Source organism: Danio rerio, chromosome 13 (genome assembly GCF_052040795.2).
Source record: "Danio rerio strain M-AB ecotype USA chromosome 13, GRCz13ab, whole genome shotgun sequence".
Lineage (NCBI taxonomy): Eukaryota > Metazoa > Chordata > Actinopteri > Cypriniformes > Danionidae > Danio > Danio rerio.
Window position 1 is genome coordinate 4,540,001 of NC_141033.1, and position 22,213 is coordinate 4,562,213.

Below are 22,213 nucleotides of genomic sequence, written 5' to 3' on the forward strand. Positions count from 1 at the left end.
CTGCAACTCTCCAGCAAAGCCTGACGCCCCATAAGTGGAGCTTTTGCTTTTTTATTGATCTCTTTTTTTCCCATAGCTGGAAGGGCACAATATTTTCTCCAACCTGACTTCCGGTGAGTATGAACAGGTGCTGGAGATCATCAGGAAGGCCATCATTGCCACAGACCTTGCTCTATACTTCGGCAACCGCAAGCAGCTGGCTGAACTGCTGTCTACAGGGGCGCTCGACCTGAACAACCGCGCTCACAGGTCAGAGGTCACTAGTAAATCTTACCTCAACATCAGAGGCACGTTCAGCACTGTAAAAAATGCTGGCTTCCACACAATACATTTGTGTTAGGACAGTATGAAGGAATTAAGTTAAGTGGACTGAACATAAAACAATAAAAAAAAAAACTGATAACACTTTAGAATAACTATCCGTTATAACTAAATAATAGTCTATTAATAAACTTTAAGTGAATGAGTTATAAATGATTGTGTAAATAAGTTAATCGTTTAGGTAACACTTTATAATAACTACACACTATAAATCATTTATTAAGCATTAGCAAATAGTGAATTTATTATCTGTTCAGCAATAACTCTACATTAATAAACGTTAATAAGCAATTTATAACTGCAGCTACAAATGCTCTATTCTTGACTTATAAGCACCTATATAATGTGGTTAATAATTGTATTTTCATACTTAGTTAATGATTTATTTTTCATTACTAAATTAAGTATCGAATTATTTACAAACTGTTTGTATTTAAGAGTAGTTGAGGGTTTTCAGGACCATTCAGAATGAGTTAGTAAATGATTAATAAACTATTGAAATCAACATTTTTGTGTCTTATTATTCAGGCATATAGTAATAGTTAACTAATATGTCAGTAAATGCTTTATTAACTCAACTTCATGCAGTTTTGTGACCTAATCTAGAGTGAGGACTATTCATGCTTTATAAATGCCTTATAAATGACTATTAAAGGCTCGGTATCAAATGAACGATAATCTGTGCAATCTTTCTAAAAAGTAAAGCTACTGTAAAGTTTAAACATTGCAAAATAACAGGAGTGTCAAAATATGACATCCAACTATAATAAGATTTGATGTTTAAACTCTACAGTGATTCTATTTTATATCAGGTTGCAAAGATTTATTTTTCGTTTGAAGTACAGTTTCATTTGTGTATCTTTAAATGAAGAGAAATGAATAATGTCATTCTTCATGTTTAGAATTTAACTGAGCCTTTATTTGTCATTTATAAGGGATTTATGAAGCATGAATAGTCTTTACTTTAGATTAGGTCACAAAACTGCATGAAGTTGAGTTAATAAAGCATTTATTAACATATATAGTAACGATTAATATATGCCTGAATAATAAGACATATAAATGTTGATTTTAATAGTTAATTAATCATTTACTAACTCATTCTGAATGGTCCTGAAAACCCTCAACTACTCTTAAATACAAACAGTTTGTAAATAATTCGATACTTAATTTAGTAATGAAATATAAATCAACTAAGTATGAAAATACAATCATTAAACACATTATATAGGTGCTTATAAGTCAAGAATAGAGCATTTGTAGCTGCAGTTATAAACTGCTTACTAACACTTATTAATGTAGAGGTAATGCTTAACAGATAATGAGTTTCCTATTTGCTAATGCTTAATAAATGATTTAAAGTGTGTAGTTATTATAAAGTGTTACCAGTTTGAGAATTATTTATAACTATGCCTTATAGATAGCCAATATATAATTTAAAAGCTGTTAGTTAACAAGTTATAAATGACTTGTTAACTGTATTTTAAAGATTTATAACTATACCGGTCACACTACAATAAGGTTGATTAGTTAATGTTAATTAATGCATTTACTAACATGAACAAACAATGAACAATACATCTACTACAGTATTTGTTTATGTTAGTTAACATTAGTTAATGAAAATACAGTAGTTCATTGTGAGTTCATGTTAACTCATGGTGCATTAACTAATGTTAACAACCATGTACTTGGATTTAAATAATGCATTAGTAAATGTTCAAATATGATTAATAAATGCTGTACATGTGTTGTTCATGATTAGTTCATGTTAGTAAATGCATTAACTAATGAACCTTAAAACCTTAAAGTGTTACCACTACATCTAATAAATTAGTAATAGATAGCCTACACAATTCACCTGTACCGCATGTCTTTGGACTGTGGGGGAAACTGAAGCACCCGGAGGGAACCCACACGAACGTAGGGAGAACATGCAAACTCTACACAGAATAGCCAACTGACCCAGCCGAGGCTCGAACCAGCGACCTTCTTGCCGTGAGGCGACAGCACTACCTACCTACACTACTTTATTTGTGTTTTCCATACTGTGCCAACTTTTTCTGATTTGGGTTTGTAAATATTTTGACATAAGAAAAATAATAATAATAAAAAAGATTTTCTGTTTTTGCAATGTATATAACTGACTTTATTGACTGATTCCCTTCCTCATTTCATCAGTAAAAAAGTTGAATTGCTGAGTGTTTATTGTGTCGCCACAGGGACCGTGTGATTGGTCTGATGATGACCGCCTGTGATCTCTGCTCTGTTACCAAATTATGGCCCGTCACAAGACTCACAGCCAATGACATCTACGCCGAGTTCTGGGCTGAGGTAAACTTTTGTCATTGCTAACCAAGCAATGAATCTTTTGAATAAAGTATTGTTTTGTGCACTTTGTGAAAATAAAGGACAGTCAGTGAAATTGTTCATCTGGTGTGTAATGATAGGGTGATGAAATGAAGAAGATTGGAATGCAGCCCATCTCCATGATGGACAGGGATAAAAAGGATGAGGTACCCCAGGGCCAGGTAAATGAGAACTTTCTGTCATTATCAATCTCTCTAACAGGCTGCCTAGTAAAATGTTTCTTATTGCATGCTTTAGAATAGCTTAAAGGGCCGTTCACACTAAGGACCATAACTATAAATGTAACGATAACGGTCACATTCTACAATGAGGTTTAATTAGTTCATGAGGTTTAGTCTATTTAGTATCATGTACATCATTTATTAATAGTTTAACATTTAATAATGCAATATTACCATTCAAATTTGTGCTAGTTAATGCACTTTGAGTTAAGAGGAATTAACAATGAACAGCTATTTTTCAATTCACTAATGGTAAAGGGATAGTTCACCCACCAAAAAGACATCCTATTTAAAGGTGCAGTAGGTGATTGTCTTAAGAAACATTTGTTATTGTGCTGGTTGAAAGTCTCTTCACAGTCCAATAGTAATGATCAAAGTAAATGATCTAAATGTATTTATATGTATATTAATATTCTGGTTAAGGCATAAAACTAAAAAATGTTCATCCAATTAAATATTGTAGGGCCGACATCTCCCATAGTTCCGATAAGTAGCTCAAACTGTCTGTCAACAAATGCAGATTGGGCTTTTGTGCATCTCTGTTCACACATATCCCCCATTAGTCACAGTCGTCACAGTCGTGGCAAAATCAAATGCTGAATTAAAACTTTTTAAACTTCTGAATCAGTATTGGAGTTACTTTTGCACAACACCATGGCTGAAGTATTTCTGTTAGACAGGTAATGTTCTGTTGTAAAACTATTTTAGCTTCACGCAGAGCTGATGTAGAGTGTGTTGTGTTATGAATGGGTTATGTGCACAGACGTGTTGTTCAGCCTCTGAAATCTCCCAGTGATAGATTTAAGTGACTATTTTCAGTTTCATAAGGGACCTTTTACAGCATCGATAACATCGATTTTTATTTAGTTTAACAACAAAACATCAATAAGCAGCCCCATTCCATCTAGCCTGCTTTACTGAGCAGAAGTTGCTTTTATATTCACATTGGGTCATTTCTGAGCAATGACAGCCTGTGACATGCTACCTATATTGTTTACCGCTACTCTGAATATTCGCTATGAAATAGCATGTACGTGTGGCTTAGTAATAAGTGAAATTCCTGCACGCCGCCGGCCAAGCACTATGACATGAACTATTGGGTTGTCTGCTGTCATGTCACGGTGTGCGCGTTCGCGATTTCAGGATGCGTGGCTTTAAAACACAGTCCCCTGCCGTCCAGAGCTAACATACTAACCGATTAGCATTTTGGCAGAGCACCTACTGCACCTTTAACTGTTATGTTTAGTTGTAAATCGATCATTAGGATAGCTTTTATGTTTTGTTGTAGAGTAAATGTTAAATGGACGTTTAGTTATACTATAGTCCTGTTTTTGCCCATGTTCTCAGGTGGGGTTTTACAATGCAGTGGCTATTCCCTGTTACACCACTCTGTCTGAGCTGTTTCCTCCCTCCGTTCCTTTGCTTGAAGCTTGCAGGTAAGTTAGTCCGAGACATTTAACACTAAACTAATTATAGAGATTTATATTTATGAATCAGTTTAACATCACAGTACTGGGATGAGTACATATAATCAGTTCATACACACATCAGTTATTTAAAACAACTTGTATTTGCCAACCATAAAAACGATATACTCAAGCTTAATGAACTATATTACTGAGAGGAAGCGTAGCGGATTTGTGATTTTAATATCATTTGTGCATGATTAAAATGTGTTAGTTACAGAATTACACTAAAAACTAGTTCCATTAGCCATTAGTTGGACCTAATATTTCAAAACTAAAAACTAATAATAATGAATGCACTCAATAAACCAAAGATTGTATTTATGGGTAATTCTTCAACTACAGGCACTTTTATGTCCTTTGATCATATATCCAAAAATATATATAATTTCGTTCAAGTTTCTCTTTGTTTGTCAAACTAATAATAAAACCTACTTTTAAAAAATTTACTAGCTTTCTATTAAATTTTTTCATATTATTCAACCTCCTTTTAGGTGTCAAAATCACTGTTTTCACTTTGTCGCACACTCAGTTTTAAACTTCAACAATGAAAATAACATGTTAAAATATTATTTATCTGGTATCTATTAATGTATCTTAATGAAGCACTAGTGAAATAATCTAAATATTTTATAGTTATTATTAAAATAATATTATTATTATTTTTATACAAAGTAAAGTTTCATAAACTAATTTCGAGAGGAGCAAGTGATATGATTGTGCACCGCTGGCCACTCATCCGTAATCAGTAATAATCCAATCAGAATGATCCTACCCTAATATAAATGGATCACTTTCTCCTTATTGCATCTTCGTTTTGGAAGAATGCCCCCTTCCACCCCATCTCCTCCTTTTTCTCCCCTTTTAAAGGGGGGGGCGATCGAGACCTACCTGATCTCGGATCTCCTGATATGCTTCTAGACCGGGCGGGAGCCCTGGGCTCATATATCTCCGAGCTCAGGGTTCTCTCCCGGGACAGCATGCCAAACCTGCTATAACTGCCAGGCATATCTAAGTGGGAACTCTTGAAGTATAGCTGTCGCACAGTATCAGTGTCAAAATATAGCTGTCGCCCAGTATCAGTGTCTTTCCACCACAGCACTGTAATGTCGCTTTAAGAAGTTTGTGTGAGATTATTTAGGTGGTTTCTATGAAAATGAACAGTGCCATCTTTGAACATGTTTAAGATGGAGGGAATTTACATTTTAATCTACAACACTTGAAGAAAAATTAAGATAAATATTGTTTGATAAGGAAAAACATTTATTCTACGTCATTTCCAAACATGGTGTACCTTCAAAGATGATTTTATGAACCAAACAGAATTAAGGTAAATAAGCGTGTTTTGTATACGTACATGAAAGGCCAGTATCAATCCAAAGCTAATCGGTGAAGCTATTTTTCATTTTTTCACAATAAACTGTAGAAATGTCATTTCCACCACTGTCATTTCCATCACCACACACATTTAAAAAACATATTTAAAACGTTCTCAACACACCTTAAAAGTGAATTCACAATGAATAAGTTCATGCTCTATATAATATACAAATTCAGTTTATTAATTTTCTAATAAGCTCTTAACCAAATTAATATTCAATTTTAGAGTGTGACAGGTGCACAATTCAGCATACAGCTAATTTATTTCATTGACAAATGTATAATTATTCATATATATATTGTGGAAAGATTGGTTAAACTAGATACAAAAATGATCTTAGACAATGTTTGACTGCCTTAATTTATTTCATTTTGAAATAAGCTGTATATTGAGATGTGCTGGAATTGACATTTGTTCAGTTCACGATGGAAAAAAATTGTCCTCTTACAGATCTTAAAACTAGACAAATTGTTTAAACTTATGAGGCTGTCACGTTAATTTTGAATACGTTTTTTTACTCAACATAACAAGGCTAAAAGTGCCCTAAGTTGAAGGATGGCCCATATATGTGTTACTGTTACTTATTACTATTAAATAAGAAATCGGTATTGCTTATTTTAACAAATGAGGGTTTATGGCCTAGTCCCATGCTGCAAAATTCACATTACAGTACATGATTTTACTCATTTTTATGTAAAACTGAGCAATGAGAGGAACAAATGCATACTGCTGAAAGAAATGACGCAATAATCCCTTTTATATTTCGATGAATGTTTCTTCAGAATGATCAGAAGGCAAAATCGAAATTGAAACTTAATTTTGATTATTTGCACAGCCCTAGTAGCCGTTCTCAGACTTGAGGATTGGTATGTGAGTCTAAACTAGCTCCCGCTGCACCCCTAAACTGGTCAAAAAAGCTTGCGAGCGTCTGTGACCTTGATCTGTGGGGAATGCAAGCACAGTTGACAGTGCAATTTGAAAAGCCATGCCACTGCGTCAGCACCAGGTTTCCAACTGGAATCTGTGGGCAGGAGGCCCAGTCGCTCCGGAGCCCTGGTCATTCTGAGATCAGAGAAGACCAATAAATGACATCAACCCAACTAATTGAAAGGGAGAGTCTAATAGTCAACAGTTTTCACCCTCACTCGTTGGCTAGTGTGCTGTATTATTAAAATAAGTATTGAACACATCACTGTGTTTTTCATTAAGCATATTTCTAAAAGTGCCGTTTACTTAAACCTTTCACATGCTTTAGGTAACAATACAATAAAAACAAAGCACATTAGTTTAGAAAATAAGTTATGTAAAAATAAATGAAATGACACAAGGAAACAGTATTGAACACATGAAGAAAGGGAGGTGTAGAAAGGCATGGGAAGCACAGACAGCAGCTGAAATCTCTCAGTAGTTGTTCAGCACCTGCCCCTCATCAGTGTAAATGAATATCAGCTGCTTCAGTCTCAATACCTACATTACCAGATGATGAAGATGAAACCTGAATGGACAATTCAGAGTGGCCACACAGCCAAGGAAACTCTTAACTGGTTTCAGAAAAGAAAATAAAGCTGCTAGAGTGGCAAAGTTAATCAATTAAGATGCTTCCAAAAGAAAATAAGAAGTTGATAGATGAGACCCACAAAACCATTAAAATTCCTCCAACCATTAAGAAGAAGAAAAATCTGTTTAATACAGTTAAATACGTTCAGCACATTCTCCTTGTGTCATTCCGTTATTACACATTACTAATTTATCTTTTTGGGTTTTTTTGGCACCGTTTTATGTCAACAGTACCTTTAGATGCACTAACCGGCCACTTTATTAGGTGCACCTTACTAGTACCAGGTTAGACCCCGTTTTGCCTTCAGAACTGCCTTAATCCTCCGTGGCATAGATTCAACAAGGTACTAGAAATATTCCTAAGAAATTTTAGTTCATATTGACTTGCTCATTGACATCAGCATCACACAGTTGTTACAGATTTGTGGGCTGCTCATCCATGATGCAAATCTCCTGTTTCACCACATCCCATAGTTGCTCTATGGATTGAGGTCTGGTGACTGGTGAGGCCATTTGAGTATAATGAGCCCATTGTCATGTTCAAGAAACCAGTCTGAGATGATTTACGCTTTATGACATGGTGAGTTATCCTGCTGGAAGTAGCCATCAGAAGATGGGTACACTGTGGTCATAAAGGGATGGACATGGTCAGCAACAATACTGAGGTAGGCTGTGGTGGGGACACGATGCTCAATTGGTACTAATGGACCCAGAGTGTGCCAAGGAAATATCCCCCACACCAATACACCACCACCATCAGCCTGAGCCGTTAATACAAGGCAGGATGGATGTATGCTTTCATGTTGTTGAGGCCAAATTCTGACCCTACCATACAAATGTTGCAGCAAAAATCGAGACTCATCAGACCAGGCAACATTTTTTTTACTTCTATTGTCCAATTTTGGTGAGCCTGTGTGAGTTGTAGCCTCAGTTTCCTATTTTCAGCTGACAGGAGTGGCACCTGGTGTAGTCTTCTGCTGCTGTAGCCCATCTGCCTCAAGTTGTTATTTGAGTTACTGTTGCCTTCTATCTGGAACCAGTCTGGCCATTCACCTCTGACCTCTGGTATCAACAAGGCATTTGCGCCCACAGAGCTGCCGCTCACTGGATATTTCCCCTTTTTCGGACCATTCTCTGTAAACCCTAGAGATGGTTGTGCGTGAAAATCCCAGCAGATCAGCAGTTTCTGAAATACTCAGACCAGCCCGTCTGGCACCAACAACCATGCCTTGTTCAAAGTCACTTAAATCACCTTTCTTCCCCATTCTGATGCTCGGTTTCAGCTGCAGCAGATCATCTTGACCATGTCTACATGCCTAAATGTATTTGTCTACATCCCTTTGTATATAGTCAACCCTATATGCTGTAAAACAGTAATACTGTGCAATTTTAGTATTTAAAATAGTTTTTGTTTCTATCAAAATCATTTTCACACACAAAAATGACATTGTTTCATTAATTTTACAACATTGCATGTACAAAGATCTGAAATGGGTTTGATATCAGAACATATTACAATCAATCAATCAATCAATCAATCAATCAATCAATCAATCAATCAATCAATCAATCAATCAATCAATCAATCAATCAATCAATCACCTAGTAGTTTAAACTGGAGAAATTGCTGTTACTTTAGTCTTATTGCAGTCTTGTAAAGAATCCTTTGTGTTTTTCAGGGAAAACCTGTCCCAGTGGGAGCGCATTGTGCAAGGGGAGGACGTCTCTGCGTGGTCATCAACCGAGGAGGCTGAAGTGAGCGAAACATCAGACAGTGGACCAGTTAAAGTGGACAACTGAATCTGTGGCACCTTTCCCACAGCACCACCCACAACCTGCCAGAGACACTGGACTTCCTGTGGACAGTCCCACTTCCTGCAGAGACGGGAGGAAGTGCAGAGGGCAGGCGGACGAGGATACTTTCAGAAAAAAAATAAACAAAACATAATGTTACCTCAGCGGGTGATGGAGGCGCACACTCTAATGACATCAGGGCTCCCTTGTTGATGGCTGGGACTCAAGTCCGGTTCAGCAGAATGGGCGTCATTATTGGCAGTACTTTCCCTTAAGAGGTTGCTTTCTTTTAGGCTTTCTTTTTCAGTTTATTTCGTGGTCTTACGTTTTGAAGAGGCCTTAAAAACGAACCCGAGTTACGATCTGACTCGTAACCAGAAGACGGTTCGTCTAGTTTAATATGGTACATTTTATCCTGCTGTGGTCGAAAACGTTGTACGCGAAGCTACTTGAGTGGATTTCTTTTTTTAAAGATAGACACAAGGAATGTTTAGTCAAAGTTAAGGTGCATGAGGCACAAAAAAAAACATCGTTCTGGTGGATGTTTTCTATCATATTTTGAGCAAAGCTGTTTTGCAGTACTTGAATGAAGAAATACAGCCTATTCTGAGTGGAGATGAAAACAAAAAATCCCCTGCAGCGCGTCCTTCTGAAGCAAAAGAGCTTTTGTGACGGTCTAAGTCTCGCTCTCAACCTTACTGGAGTCACACACAAGTCACGGCGTTCCTCGCTGAAATCTGCAGCATCTTCCAACCTGATACGAAGTTCAGCTTTAACCCATTGAAAGCCACTGGAGTCAGAACTCAATACGGCCTGATTCGTAATGTAATGTAATGCACTTTTTTTTCTTGCGTCGAACCACATACTGTAAATTTTGAAGGGATAGTTCACCCAAAACTGAATATTCATTCATTCATTCATTCATCCATTTATTCATTTTCTTGTCGGCTTAGTCCCTTTATTAATCTGGGGTTGCCACAGCGGAATGAACCGCCAACTTATCCAGCAAGTTTTTACATAGAGGATGCCCTTCCAGCCGCAACCCATCTCTGGGAAACATCCACACACACACACACATACACTACAGAATATTCAGCCTACCCAATTCACCTGTACCGCATGTCTTTGGACTGTGGGGAAAAATGGAGCACCCGGAGGAAACCCACGCGAACGCAGGGAGAACATGCAAACTCTACACAGAAACGCCAACTGAGCTGAGGCTCGAACTTCTTGCTGTGAGGCGACAGCACTACCTACTGCGCCACTGCTTCGCCCCCCAAAACCAAATATTCTGTCATTACTTACGCTTCTGTTGAACATAAAATAAGATATTTTGAAGAAAGCTAAAAACCTTCCAAAGAAAATTGACTTCCAAAGTTGTTATTGTCTAATATGGAAGTCAGTAGTCATAGCTTTTCATCTTTCTTCAATATATCTTCCCTTGTGTTCAACAACAAAGAAACCCAAATATATAAAGTCACCTTTTTGGCACAGCCATATCCCCCTGCAGCCCAACACCAGTTACTCACTGAAGCTAAGCAGAGCTGAGCCTGGTCAATACCTGGACCACATGAGAAAACTAGGTTGCTGTTGGTAGTGGTGTACGTGAGGCCAGCAGAGGGAGGTCAACCTGCAGTCTGTGTGAGTCTTCATGCCCCAGTATAGTGAAGGGACACTATCTGCTTGTTAAATGTGACGTCACGTGAAGCAGCTTCCAGGTCCAAGCAATATATCAAACTGTATGGGGAGACTCGTCAATAGTAGTAATGAACGTTAAAAAAAGCACTATAATACTTTCGAAAATAACAATTGCAATATACAGTTGAAGTCAGAATTATTAGCCCCTTTATTTTTTTCCCCTAATTTCTCATTTACGGAGAGCAGATTTCTTTAATACATTTCTAAACATATTAGTTTTAATTACTCATCTCTGATAACTGATTTATTTATCTTTGACATGATGACAGTCAATAATATTTGACTAGATATTTTTCAAGACACTTCTATACAGCTTAAAGTGACATTTAAAGCCTTAACTAGGTTAATTAAGGTTAACTAGGCAGGTTAGGGTAATTAGGCAATTTATTGTATAATGATGGTTTGTTCTGTAGACAGTCTGGGGAAAATTTAGCTTAAAGGGGCTAATAATTTTGACCTTCAAATGTTTTTTTTTAATTTTTATAAAAACTGCTTTTTATTCTAGCCGAAATAAAACAAATAAGACTTTTTCCAGAAGAAAAGATAATATCAGACATACTGTGAAAATGTCCTTACTCTGTTAAACATCATTTGGGAAATATTTAAAAAAGAAAAAAAAATTAAAGGGGGATAATAATTCTGACTTCAATTGTATATATCCATCAGGGGTGTCAAAATAAATTGTTTCTTCGGTGCACCGCGATGCAGATGGGGACAATTCGAAATCGGTTTAGTAATAGATCATAACCGATTATTACACACTGACGTCATATATCTCCTATGCGCGATGTAGCAGTAGAACACTATGGCGAAGGACGCGAGGGCGAGTAAATAAAACACTTTTAAAGGTTTAGTTATGCACAGTTCAACTGCTTGTGAGTTTGCTGAAAAGTTTTTCACTGACACTGAAGAAGGCAGAGCACACGAGCCGCTATTTCACTAGTGAAAAGCTGTAAATCCATCCCTGCCTCTCTCTCTCTCTGTTACTTTGGACATTTGACCCGCTGGTGTGTTCGTGTGATAACTTTTCCTCTCCTCTTGGCTGTTAAAGCAATACTTGTGCATCCTGACATGAGCATCCCTGAGGTGCGAGTTTTCTTCACCGCATCTATTATAGATTACGTGTGATAACCGCATATTATGCGCATATAGATTGTAACCGTGGCTGTTCTTTCCGCATCACTCATCGGTGAACAGTGCTTTCATTTCTAAAGCCGATCGCAACCCTTTCTGTTGAGCAGGTGAAGACAATGGCCAATAACAGGGGTGTAAGACCTCGCTTGACAGTGCTCAAAGCAAACAAGATGATATTTACATTAGTTTTGTTTAATGCATTCAGAAAGTGTTTTCTTTGAGCCGGTCAAATTAAAGGTACAGTTCATATATCTGACTGCTTGTATTAAAGGACAAAATTGTATTACAAATAATATATAAATATTAATATATTTATAGATTTAAAAAATTTTTTGTAAAATGATTGTGTTGTGAAGAAAAAATCTAATTATGTATGGAAAGCATTGTCAATGCTCTGAGATGTACCGAGATATCAAATTAAGCCGAATCGATGGCATGATAATCGTAACCGAACCATTAGACCAGTGTAGGTTCATACCTCTAATATCCATGCCTAATATTCCATGGCCAGAAAATTATTAATTTTTCATATATTGTTAAAATTTTGGCATTTGTGATGTCCAGAAACCGATGTATACGGCTATGATTTGATAAAAAAATTCTCTTTAATGTGTGATGTAACTTAAAAGTGTCCATGAACGAATATTTTCTCAATTCAAATGAGTAGCGGCTTGGACCAGGAAACTGTATTCCATACTTATGACTTACCATAACTTAACAAGCAGATACTGTCAGCGCCGTCTTTCGGATGAGACGTTAAACCGAGGTCCTGACTCTCTGTGGTCATTAAAAAATCCCATAGTACTTCTCTTAAAAGTGCAGGGGTATAACCTCGGTGTCCTGGCCAAATCCCTCTATCGGCCCTTACCAATCATGGCCTTCCAATCATCCTCATTCACCGATATGGCTGTATCACTGTCTCTCCACTCTACCTGTAGATCTAAGTGTATGCTGCACACTGCTGGTGGTGTGAAGAGACCCTCCCGCTCATGATTTTGAAGCGCTTTGGGTGTATGGCCATACACTATAAATGCGCTATATAAATATACAATACATTACATTAGGGCGGGTAAATTGCAAATTAAAATTTTTGGGTGAACTTTCCCTTTAAACTCAAAAACCTTTTAGAGTGCCCACATTTACGCATCAGAACACAGATAGGCTGTTCAGAAAGAGAGGTCTTCAAAAAATGACCCTGGTACAACTAGAGAACTATTTTAAAAAGTCTTTAAAATGGCCTTTTTACAGTAAGAAAGCTGTAAAAAGTGTTACTGAAATACAGTTTTAATGCCGAAATAACAGACAAACAGCAGCATGATTTTTTTTCATGATTTTTAGATGACGTGGCCATTTTTCTAATACACTTCAGGTCATCAAAATCAGTTTAAAAATTAATATTTATTATAAAGTTAGTTTAAAAAATGACTGGATCAATATGCAAATAGAACTGTTTTTAATTACGAAATTTCCTCAAATGATAACTTTTATAATTCAACCCAATCTGTAACTGACACACAAAATAATAATAAAATGACTGCATTTATAGAGTAAATATATAGAGTGCATATATACACTATGCCACGCCTTAAAAACAACAGCAGGAGATTAATCAATTCACCAACAATAAATAAATAAATAATAATAAAATCGAAAACATCTACAGCAAGTGTCTCAAACTTGATTCCTGGAGGGCCGCAGCTCCGCATAGTTTAGCTCCAACCAGCTCCAACTCACACCTGCTCAATCGTCTCTAGTAGTGTTGAACACCTTGATTAGCTACATCAGCTGTGTTTAATTAGGGTTGGAGCAAATCTGTGCAGATCTGCGGCCCTCCAGGACTTGAGTTGAGACCTATGATCTACAGTAAGAGAGTTCTGCATGTTTGAAATATTCTATTATAGAATTCGATAGAAATCCTAAAAAAAACATTGCTGCAGTACTTACAATAATGACACAGAGATGAAAACTTTCCAGTGTTCATGCTGTGGATTAAGCTTTATAACCGTAATTCCCAAATGATTCACAGGCTTTAAGATTTGATGTCTTCTTTACACAAAATCAACAGCAGTTTTCCAGTTTTACCACTCTAGAAGCACCTTCTGTTGAATATCATCCATTAAAGTTTTTTTTTTTCTGAGAGAGAGAGAGTAACAGTAAACAAGGGACTGGAGCGTGGTAAATGGCCAACTAAATATGCATCTGACTTGCATATTTTTAAATTATTTAATCTTCACCATAATTTGTCCAAAATCAAATACATTTTAATACAGGCAAAATGATTAGCCCTCCTCTTGTGAAACTACTTCTTTTATTTTTTATTTTAAACATTTCCGAAGTGCTGTCTAACAGAGAGATTTTATTTCCAACACATTTTAAAACATAATTGTTTTAATAACTAATGTCTAGTTTTATTTTTGTTCTATTTTTCAAGATACTAGTATTCAGTTTAAAGTCACCATGAAATCAAAAGTTACTCTTCTTATCTATATGTGTATAGTAGTTCTTTACATAAATAATATCTGTGCTCTTTATTCTTTTGTAAAAATTCATAACCTTTAATCAAAAACCATAACTTTGGTTTATAATAGGGGTCGAGCTATTAGTCCTTTAAGGCAAAGCTGTCAGTCCTTTAAGTTGGAGCTGTCAGTCCGTTAGGGCGGAGCTATCAGTCATATAGGGTGGAGGTATCAGTTATTTAGAATGGCGATAGCAGTCATTTAGGGCGGAGTTATCAGTCATTTGTTCAGAGCTACCAGTTATTTAGGGTGGATCTATCAGCCCTTTATAGTGGAGCTGAGCTATCTGTACTTTAGGGTGGAGTTGTCAGTCATTTAGGGCAGAGCTGTGAGTCCTTCAGGGTGGAGCTGTCAGTCTTTTAGGGCGGAGCTATAAGTCCTTTAGAGCGGAGCTATAAGTCCTTTAGGGCGGAGCTATCTGTCCTTTAGGGTGGAGCTGTCAGTCATTTAGAGCGGAGATGTCAGTCATTTAGGGCAAAGCTGTCAGTCATTTAGGGCAGAGCTATCAGTCCTTTAGGGTGGAGCTGTCAGTCATTTAGGGCGGAGCTATCTGTCCTTCAGGGTGTAGCTGTCAGTCATTTAGGGTGGAGCTGTCAGTCATTTAGGGCGGAGCTATCTGTCCTTCAGGGTGGAGCTGTCAGTCATTTAGGGCAGCGCTATCTGTTCTTTAGGGTGGAGCTGTCAGTCATTTAGGGCGAAGCTGTCAGTCATTTAGAGCGGAGATGTCAGTCATTTAGGGCAAAGCTGTCAGTCATTTAGGGCAAAGCTGTCAGTCATTTAGGGCAAAGCTGTCAGTCATTTAGGGTGGAGCTATCAGTCCTTTAGGGCGGAGCTATCAGTCCTTTAGGGTGGAGCTGTCAGTCCTTTAGAGCGGAGCTATCAGTCCTTTAGGGTGGAGCTACCAGTCATTTAGGGCGGAGCTATCAGTCTTTTAGGGCGGTGCTGTGAGTCCTTTTGTGTGGAGCTGTCAGTCCTTAAGGGTGAAGCTATCATAGCAACAGTCTTCTTTCAAAGATCCAATCGCTCCCTAAAGAAAAAAAATCATGCACTGCCCTAAATTTTATTTAATTTTTTTTTCTGGACCATTTCAAATGGCTATACAACAAAATAGCGGTAAAAGGACAACCTTAACTCATGGTGACTTTGAATTGCAATTTAAGTGCAATATATTCATATAAACATATACTTAAACTTACAATTTCTAAAAATAGTCCGCAGCTGGAAGAGCAAGCGCTGCCTAAAAAAAAACATATGCCGAGATAATTGGCGGTTCACTCCACTGTGGGGACCCCTGATAAATAAGTGACTAAGATAAAGGAAAGTGAATTAGCTAAAAATAGTTTTGTTTTTTAACACAAAACTGCTTTTTTCCGCCAAAATAAAAGAAGTCTTTCGTCTGAAGAAAACAATATTACTGGAAATTCTCGCTTTATTAAATGTCCTCGCTTTATTAAACATTACTTGGGCACTATTTTTAAAAGACTACAAGTTTCACAGGAGTGTGCGTCATTTTGCCTGTATTTCACCTTGGTTTCTAATGGCCAAAATCAGTTTGGTGGCTTTTATTTATTTCTTTTGTACCTGTAAGAAGCACCTGTGGAGGATGATGGAGCTCTGACTGACTGATGGCCTTCTGTAAATACTGCAGGACTGATGAGCGAATGTAATCAATACTGTCACAAAACTGCTTCAAGATGCCTGTTAGTTTTTAAGTGTACCAAAGGCGTACACCGTCAGATGTGGGAATGTTAATCATGGCTTCCAATGGTTGTGCGACGTGCTCACTGTGTAGAGATTGAGTTTGGAGATGTAAGCTACATTCTAATGGTGCTATCTTAGGCAGCCATGCACTTTCTGATCCTGTGTGCATGCGAGTGTGTGTATGCTTGCGTGTGTGTGTGTGTGTGTTTGCTCTGGAGTAATGCTACCAATCCCATCTACAGAGTCAGCACCTCGGTCACCAAGATCATCCACAACCAGTTGTCTTTTCCCCTCATATGCACTATGTTTAGAGACTATTATTATTATTGTTAATAATATTATTGCGCCTATTATATTATTATTATTATTGCCACAGTTATTGATTAATACCATTGTTATTTTGTTAATTAGAGTTCGATTTTAAATTAACTTATATTTTTTATACAAAGTTTAGCATTTTTTGTTTTGTACAGAAACAAATTGTACATTATGGAACAAAGCGAATGGTCATTTAGAGAATCTGCATAATGTCGAACGAGAGAAATGTCTCGACTCTAAATGTAAGAGCAGTGATTACTTTTATTAAATATTTCTGACAAATTCAAACTGTGTTTGTGTTTTTATTCTGTGAATTTGGATGTGGGCTGTTTGCAAATAGAGTAAACATGCTTTATTACAAATAAACACTATTTTTTACATTTTTTTAAAATGTCTTATGGCGTGTGACAGCAAAAATGTAGAAAAACAACCCACAGTAATAATATAAAAATAGCGTGAGAGTGATTAATCTTCTTTGTTGGACAAATTAGTGTTGAACATGTCACCATTTTCTCAGAAAATATATTTCTAAAGGTGTGTTGACTTTAAATTTTCCCAAGATGTTGGCAACAACCAAGGCATGGCAAGGTAAGGCAAGACAACACAACGCAAGTTTATTTACAGTTGAAGTCAGAATTATTAGAACCCTTTCAATTTTTCCTCTTTTTTTTACATTTCCCAAATGATGTTTAACAGAGCAAGGAAATTTTCACAGTTTGTCTGATACTATTTTTATTTTTCTGGAGAGAGTCTTATTTGTTTTATTTCGGCTACAATAAAAGCAGTTTTTAATTTTTTGAAAAACGTTTTAAGGTTAATATCATTAGCCCCTTTAAGCATTTTTTTTCGAGAGTCTATTGAACAAACCACTGCTATACTGTACAATAACTTGCCTAATTCCCTTAACCTGCCTAGTTTACATCATTAACCTAGTTAAGCCTTTAAATGTCACTTTAAGCTGTATAGAAGTGTCCTGAAAAATATCTAGTCAAATATTATTTATTGTCATGGCAAATATAAAATAAATCAGTTATTAGAAATGAGTTTTTAAAACTATTCAGTTTAGAAATGTGCTGAAAAAAATCTACTCCGTTAAATAGAAATTGGGGAAAAAAGTCGATGGGCTAATAATTCTGACTTCAACTGTACATAGCACATTTAATACACAGTGGTAATTCAGAGTGCTTTACATAAACAGGAATAAAAGAGACAAGTATAAGAAAATAAAACATATACAATAAAAACAGATTAAATTTGTTATAAAAGAATGAAAAAGAAAAAAAAAGACATACTAGTGTGATCTGTGGGACATAGCACAGTGCTCATTCAGTAAAGGCACAGCTAAACAGATGTGTTTTCAGTCTTGATGTAAATGTGCCTAATGTTGGAGCACATCTGATCATTTCTGGAAGCTGATTCCAGCAGTGGGGGGCACTGTTAGCTAAAGGCAGATTCACTCTGCTTCCAACTCTTGGACTTTCTAGTTCATATGATCTTAATGATCTGAGAGATCTGTTAGGTTTGAATTCAGCATATTTGTAATGTATTGAGGTCCTAGGCCATTTAATGATTTATAGATAAGTAGTAATACTTTAAAATCTATTCTGAATGTAACTGGGAGCCAGTGTAGAGACCTGAGGATGGATGTGATGGGCTCTGATGTTCTGGTTCTGGTCAGAATCCTGACCGCAGTGTTCTGGATGAGCTGCAACTGTCTGTCTTTTTGGGAAGGCCAGTGAAAGTCTGTTACAGTAATCCACCCTATACTGCTGATAAAAGCATGAATAAGTTCTCACTGAAACAAAGCATCTAATTCTTGCAATGTTTTGAGATGAGAGTATGCAGATTTACTCTTTGCTTTGACATGACTATTGAAACTCAGAACTGACTCCACCAAGATTCTTGACCTTTATTTTTGTTGTTTGTCCCTTAGAGGTACGCATTCACCTTGAGAACCTTATTTCTGTATCCAAACACAATGAATTCAGTTTTCTCTTAAGAACCAAAGAAATCTATATATGCAAGAAAAACAGTAAAGTCTAGATTGGATACGTGGCCGGCTGTAAATACAATATGCACATCAATATAGCAGCATTTTTTTTATGACACTGTATAACAATAATTAATATTTTTACATTACTGTGATGGTTGGGTTTAGGGTTGGGGTGGGCTCATAATTTTCATCCGCAACACCTTAAATCCCCAAGCATGGAAACAAAGCTAATTAGCTCATATCAACATTTTAAAAAGGCAACATGCCATAAAAACTGCACAATAAGCTAAATAATTGTTAAACTTTAAAGGAATAGTTTGCCATCCTTTACTTGTGCAAAACCTATGTGAGTTCTTTCTTCTGTTGTACACATAAAACCATATTTTGAAAGATGTTAGTAGCTTCTTTTGAGTTCAGCAGAAAAAAAAGTATACAGGCTTAAAACCACATTGAGAATAAAACAATTCATTTTCATATTCATGTGAATTATCATTTTAACAAATGCTTCTAAGGTTTTGGAAATCACCATGGAGAAAAAAATGTTGCAGTGCGGACTTTTGCAAAATCCTTTGTGTTTAGCGCCATCCTTTGGCAAACAACTGTATAGCAGATTTCACGTATCACTGCAGCTAAATATTTTTAAGCTGTTCCTGTGTTTAATCAGTCTTCTGTTAATGAGCAGTGATGACACAACACATATTATATTTCAATAATATTTGATGGTTGGGGGGGTTTGCCTTCAAATGTGTATATGCATTTTATTAACTATTAAAAAATATTTAAAGAAATGCATTAATATATATATATATATATATATATATATATATATATATATATATATATATATATATATATATAAATATATATATATATATTCAGTTAAATTAAATACACAAAGCATAGTGTACAGCATTTCTATTTACAATGATTTTAAGAATTGACAGGGGAATAAAAAAAGTGTTATAATAATTGATGCAAAAATCAGATTTTTTGCTTTCCAAGAAGAAAATAAGATGTCAAACTTGATACAAAAAAAAACTGTTAATGTGGGATATGATTTAGCAAATTTCTGTTTCAGTAATTTTGATCCTGGATCATCAATATATGAATTCACTAATGTTGATCCTGGACCATCAATATATAAATTCACTAATGTTGATCCTGGACCATCAATATATAAATTCACTAATGTTGATCCTGGACCATCAATATATAAATTCACTAATGTTGATCCTCACTCAAAAAAATGAATTATGGCTTTAGTTGGTCCAAAGAATGTAACTATGTTTAAATTAAACAATTCGCTTATGTTTGTGTATTAAAAATAAAAGTGTTGTGTTGGAAAAAATGAGAAAAAGTAAGTTTTCACATTTAAACAGCTCGCTTATGTAACATGAATGCAAGGGAGTTGTGTTGCTTCTGCAGTACTGCATTTTGGTCAATAGGTGGAGTAATATCTGCACATGCGCAGTTTCAAAACAACACAGGAAGTAAGAAGATTCAAACCACAACGATCACTCTCAGCTCGGCGCCATATTATGGGAATCAAAAGATGAAGATTACAGTACAAATTGAGAACGTGCACAAAGCTTTCCCCAATGTGGTTAAATTTGGTTTATTTGGTTAAACATAACAATATCAATTTTAGAATAATTGAACTTAAATAACTACATTGATTAAAGCTAAATTATAAATGTTACGTTGATTGAACTAAACAACATTACATTACCTTTATGTAACTAACTTAAGTTCACTAAAATTAATATTCTTTCTTAAAGGTAACTTAACTCGGTTACGTGGAACCAGTGGACAAAAAAAAGTTAATTAACGCCAACATATCATTTTTTTGAGTGCTGGACTATCAATATATAAATTCACTAATGTTGATCCTGGACCATCAATATATAAATTCACTAATGTTGATCCTGGATCATCAATATATAAATTCACTAATGTTGATCCTGGACCATCAATATATAAATTCACTAATGTTGATCCTGGATCATCAATATATAAATTCACTAATGTTGATCCTGGACCATCAATATATAAATTCACTAATGTTGATCCTGGACCATCAATATATGAATTCACTAATGTTGATCCTGGATCATCGATATATAAATTCACTAATGTTGATCCTGGACCATCAATATAAAAATTAACTAATGTTGATCCTGGATCATCAATATAAAGGATTCACTAATGTTGATCCTGGACCATCAATATATAAATTCACTAATGTTGATCCTGGACCATCAATATATAAATTCACTAATGTTGATCCTGGATCATCAATATAAAGAATTCACTAATGTTGATTCTGGATCATCAATAAATAAATTCACTAATGTTGATCCTGGATCATCAATAAATAAATTCACTAATGTTGATCCTGGATCATCAATAAATAAATTCACTAATGTTGATCCTGGATCATCAATATATAAATTCACTAATGTTGATCCTGGATCATCAATATATAAATTCACTAATGTTGATCCTGGATCATCAATATAAAAATTCACTAATGTTGATCCTGGATCATCAATATAAAAATTCACTAATGTTGATCCTGGACCATCAATATATAAATTCACTAATGTTGATCCTGGACCATCAATATATAAATTCACTAATGTTGATCCTGGACCATCAATATATAAATTCACTAATGTTGATCCTTTACCATCACTAAATAAATTCACTAATGTTGATCCTGGATCATCAATAAATAAATTCACTAATGTTGATCCTGGACCATCAATATATAAACTCACTAATGTTGATCCTGGATCATCAATATAAAAATTCACTAATGTTGATCCTGGATCATCAATATATAAATTCACTAATGTTGATCCTGGACCATCAATATATAAATTCACTAATGTTGATCCTGGACCATCAATATATAAACTCACCAATGTTGATCCTGGACCATCGATATATAAATTCACAAATGTTGATCCTGGACCATCAATATATAAACTCACTAATGTTGATCCTGTATTATCAATGAATAAATTCACTAATGTTGATCCTGGACCATCAATATATAAATTCTCTAATGTTGATCCTGGATCATCAATATATAAATTCACTAATGTTGATCCTGGACCATCAATATAAAGAATTCACTAATGTTGATCCTGGATCATCAATATAAAAATTCACTAATGTTGATCCTGGACCATCAATATATAAATTCACTAATGTTGATCCTGGATCATTAATATAAAGAATTCACTAATGTTGATCCTGGACCATCAATATATAAATTCACTAATGTTGATCCTGGACCATCAATATATAAATTCACTAATGTTGATCCTGGACCATCAATATATAAATTCACTAATGTTGTTCCTGGACCATCAATATATAAATTCACTAATGTTGATCCTGGACCATCACTAAATAAATTCACTAATGTTGATCCTGGACCATCACTAAATAAATTCACTAATGTTGATCCTGGATCATCAATCTATAAAATCACCAATGTTGATCCTGGATCATCAATATAAAAATTTACTAATGTTGATCCTGGATCATCAATAAATAAATTCACTAATGTTGATCCTGGACCATCAATATAAAAATTCACTAATGTTGATCCTGGATCATCAATATATAAATTCACTAATGTTGATCCTGGACCATCAATATATAAATTCACTAATGTTGATCCTGGACCATCAATATATAAATTCATTAATGTTGTTCCTGGACCATCAATA

At 35.5% G+C, this 22,213-nt stretch overlaps 1 protein-coding gene across 7 annotated transcripts in view; it reads left to right on the plus strand.

Moving 5' to 3' along the window:
- The window catches only part of pde10a (phosphodiesterase 10A), a 152,623-nt gene extending 142,393 nt beyond the window's left edge, over positions 1–10,230 (plus strand). For 6 of the 7 annotated variants that reach the window (XM_087277718.1, XM_087277719.1, XM_087277720.1 and 3 more), the window contains exons 18-22: positions 77–249; positions 2,544–2,655; positions 2,772–2,852; positions 4,260–4,348; positions 8,996–10,230. In XM_087277718.1, the coding sequence (XP_087133844.1) occupies positions 77–249; positions 2,544–2,655; positions 2,772–2,852; positions 4,260–4,348; positions 8,996–9,116 (576 nt within the window). In that variant the 3' untranslated portion in view covers positions 9,117–10,230. 7 annotated transcript variants of the gene reach the window in all.
- The last annotated feature ends 11,983 nt before the right edge of the window (positions 10,231–22,213 follow it).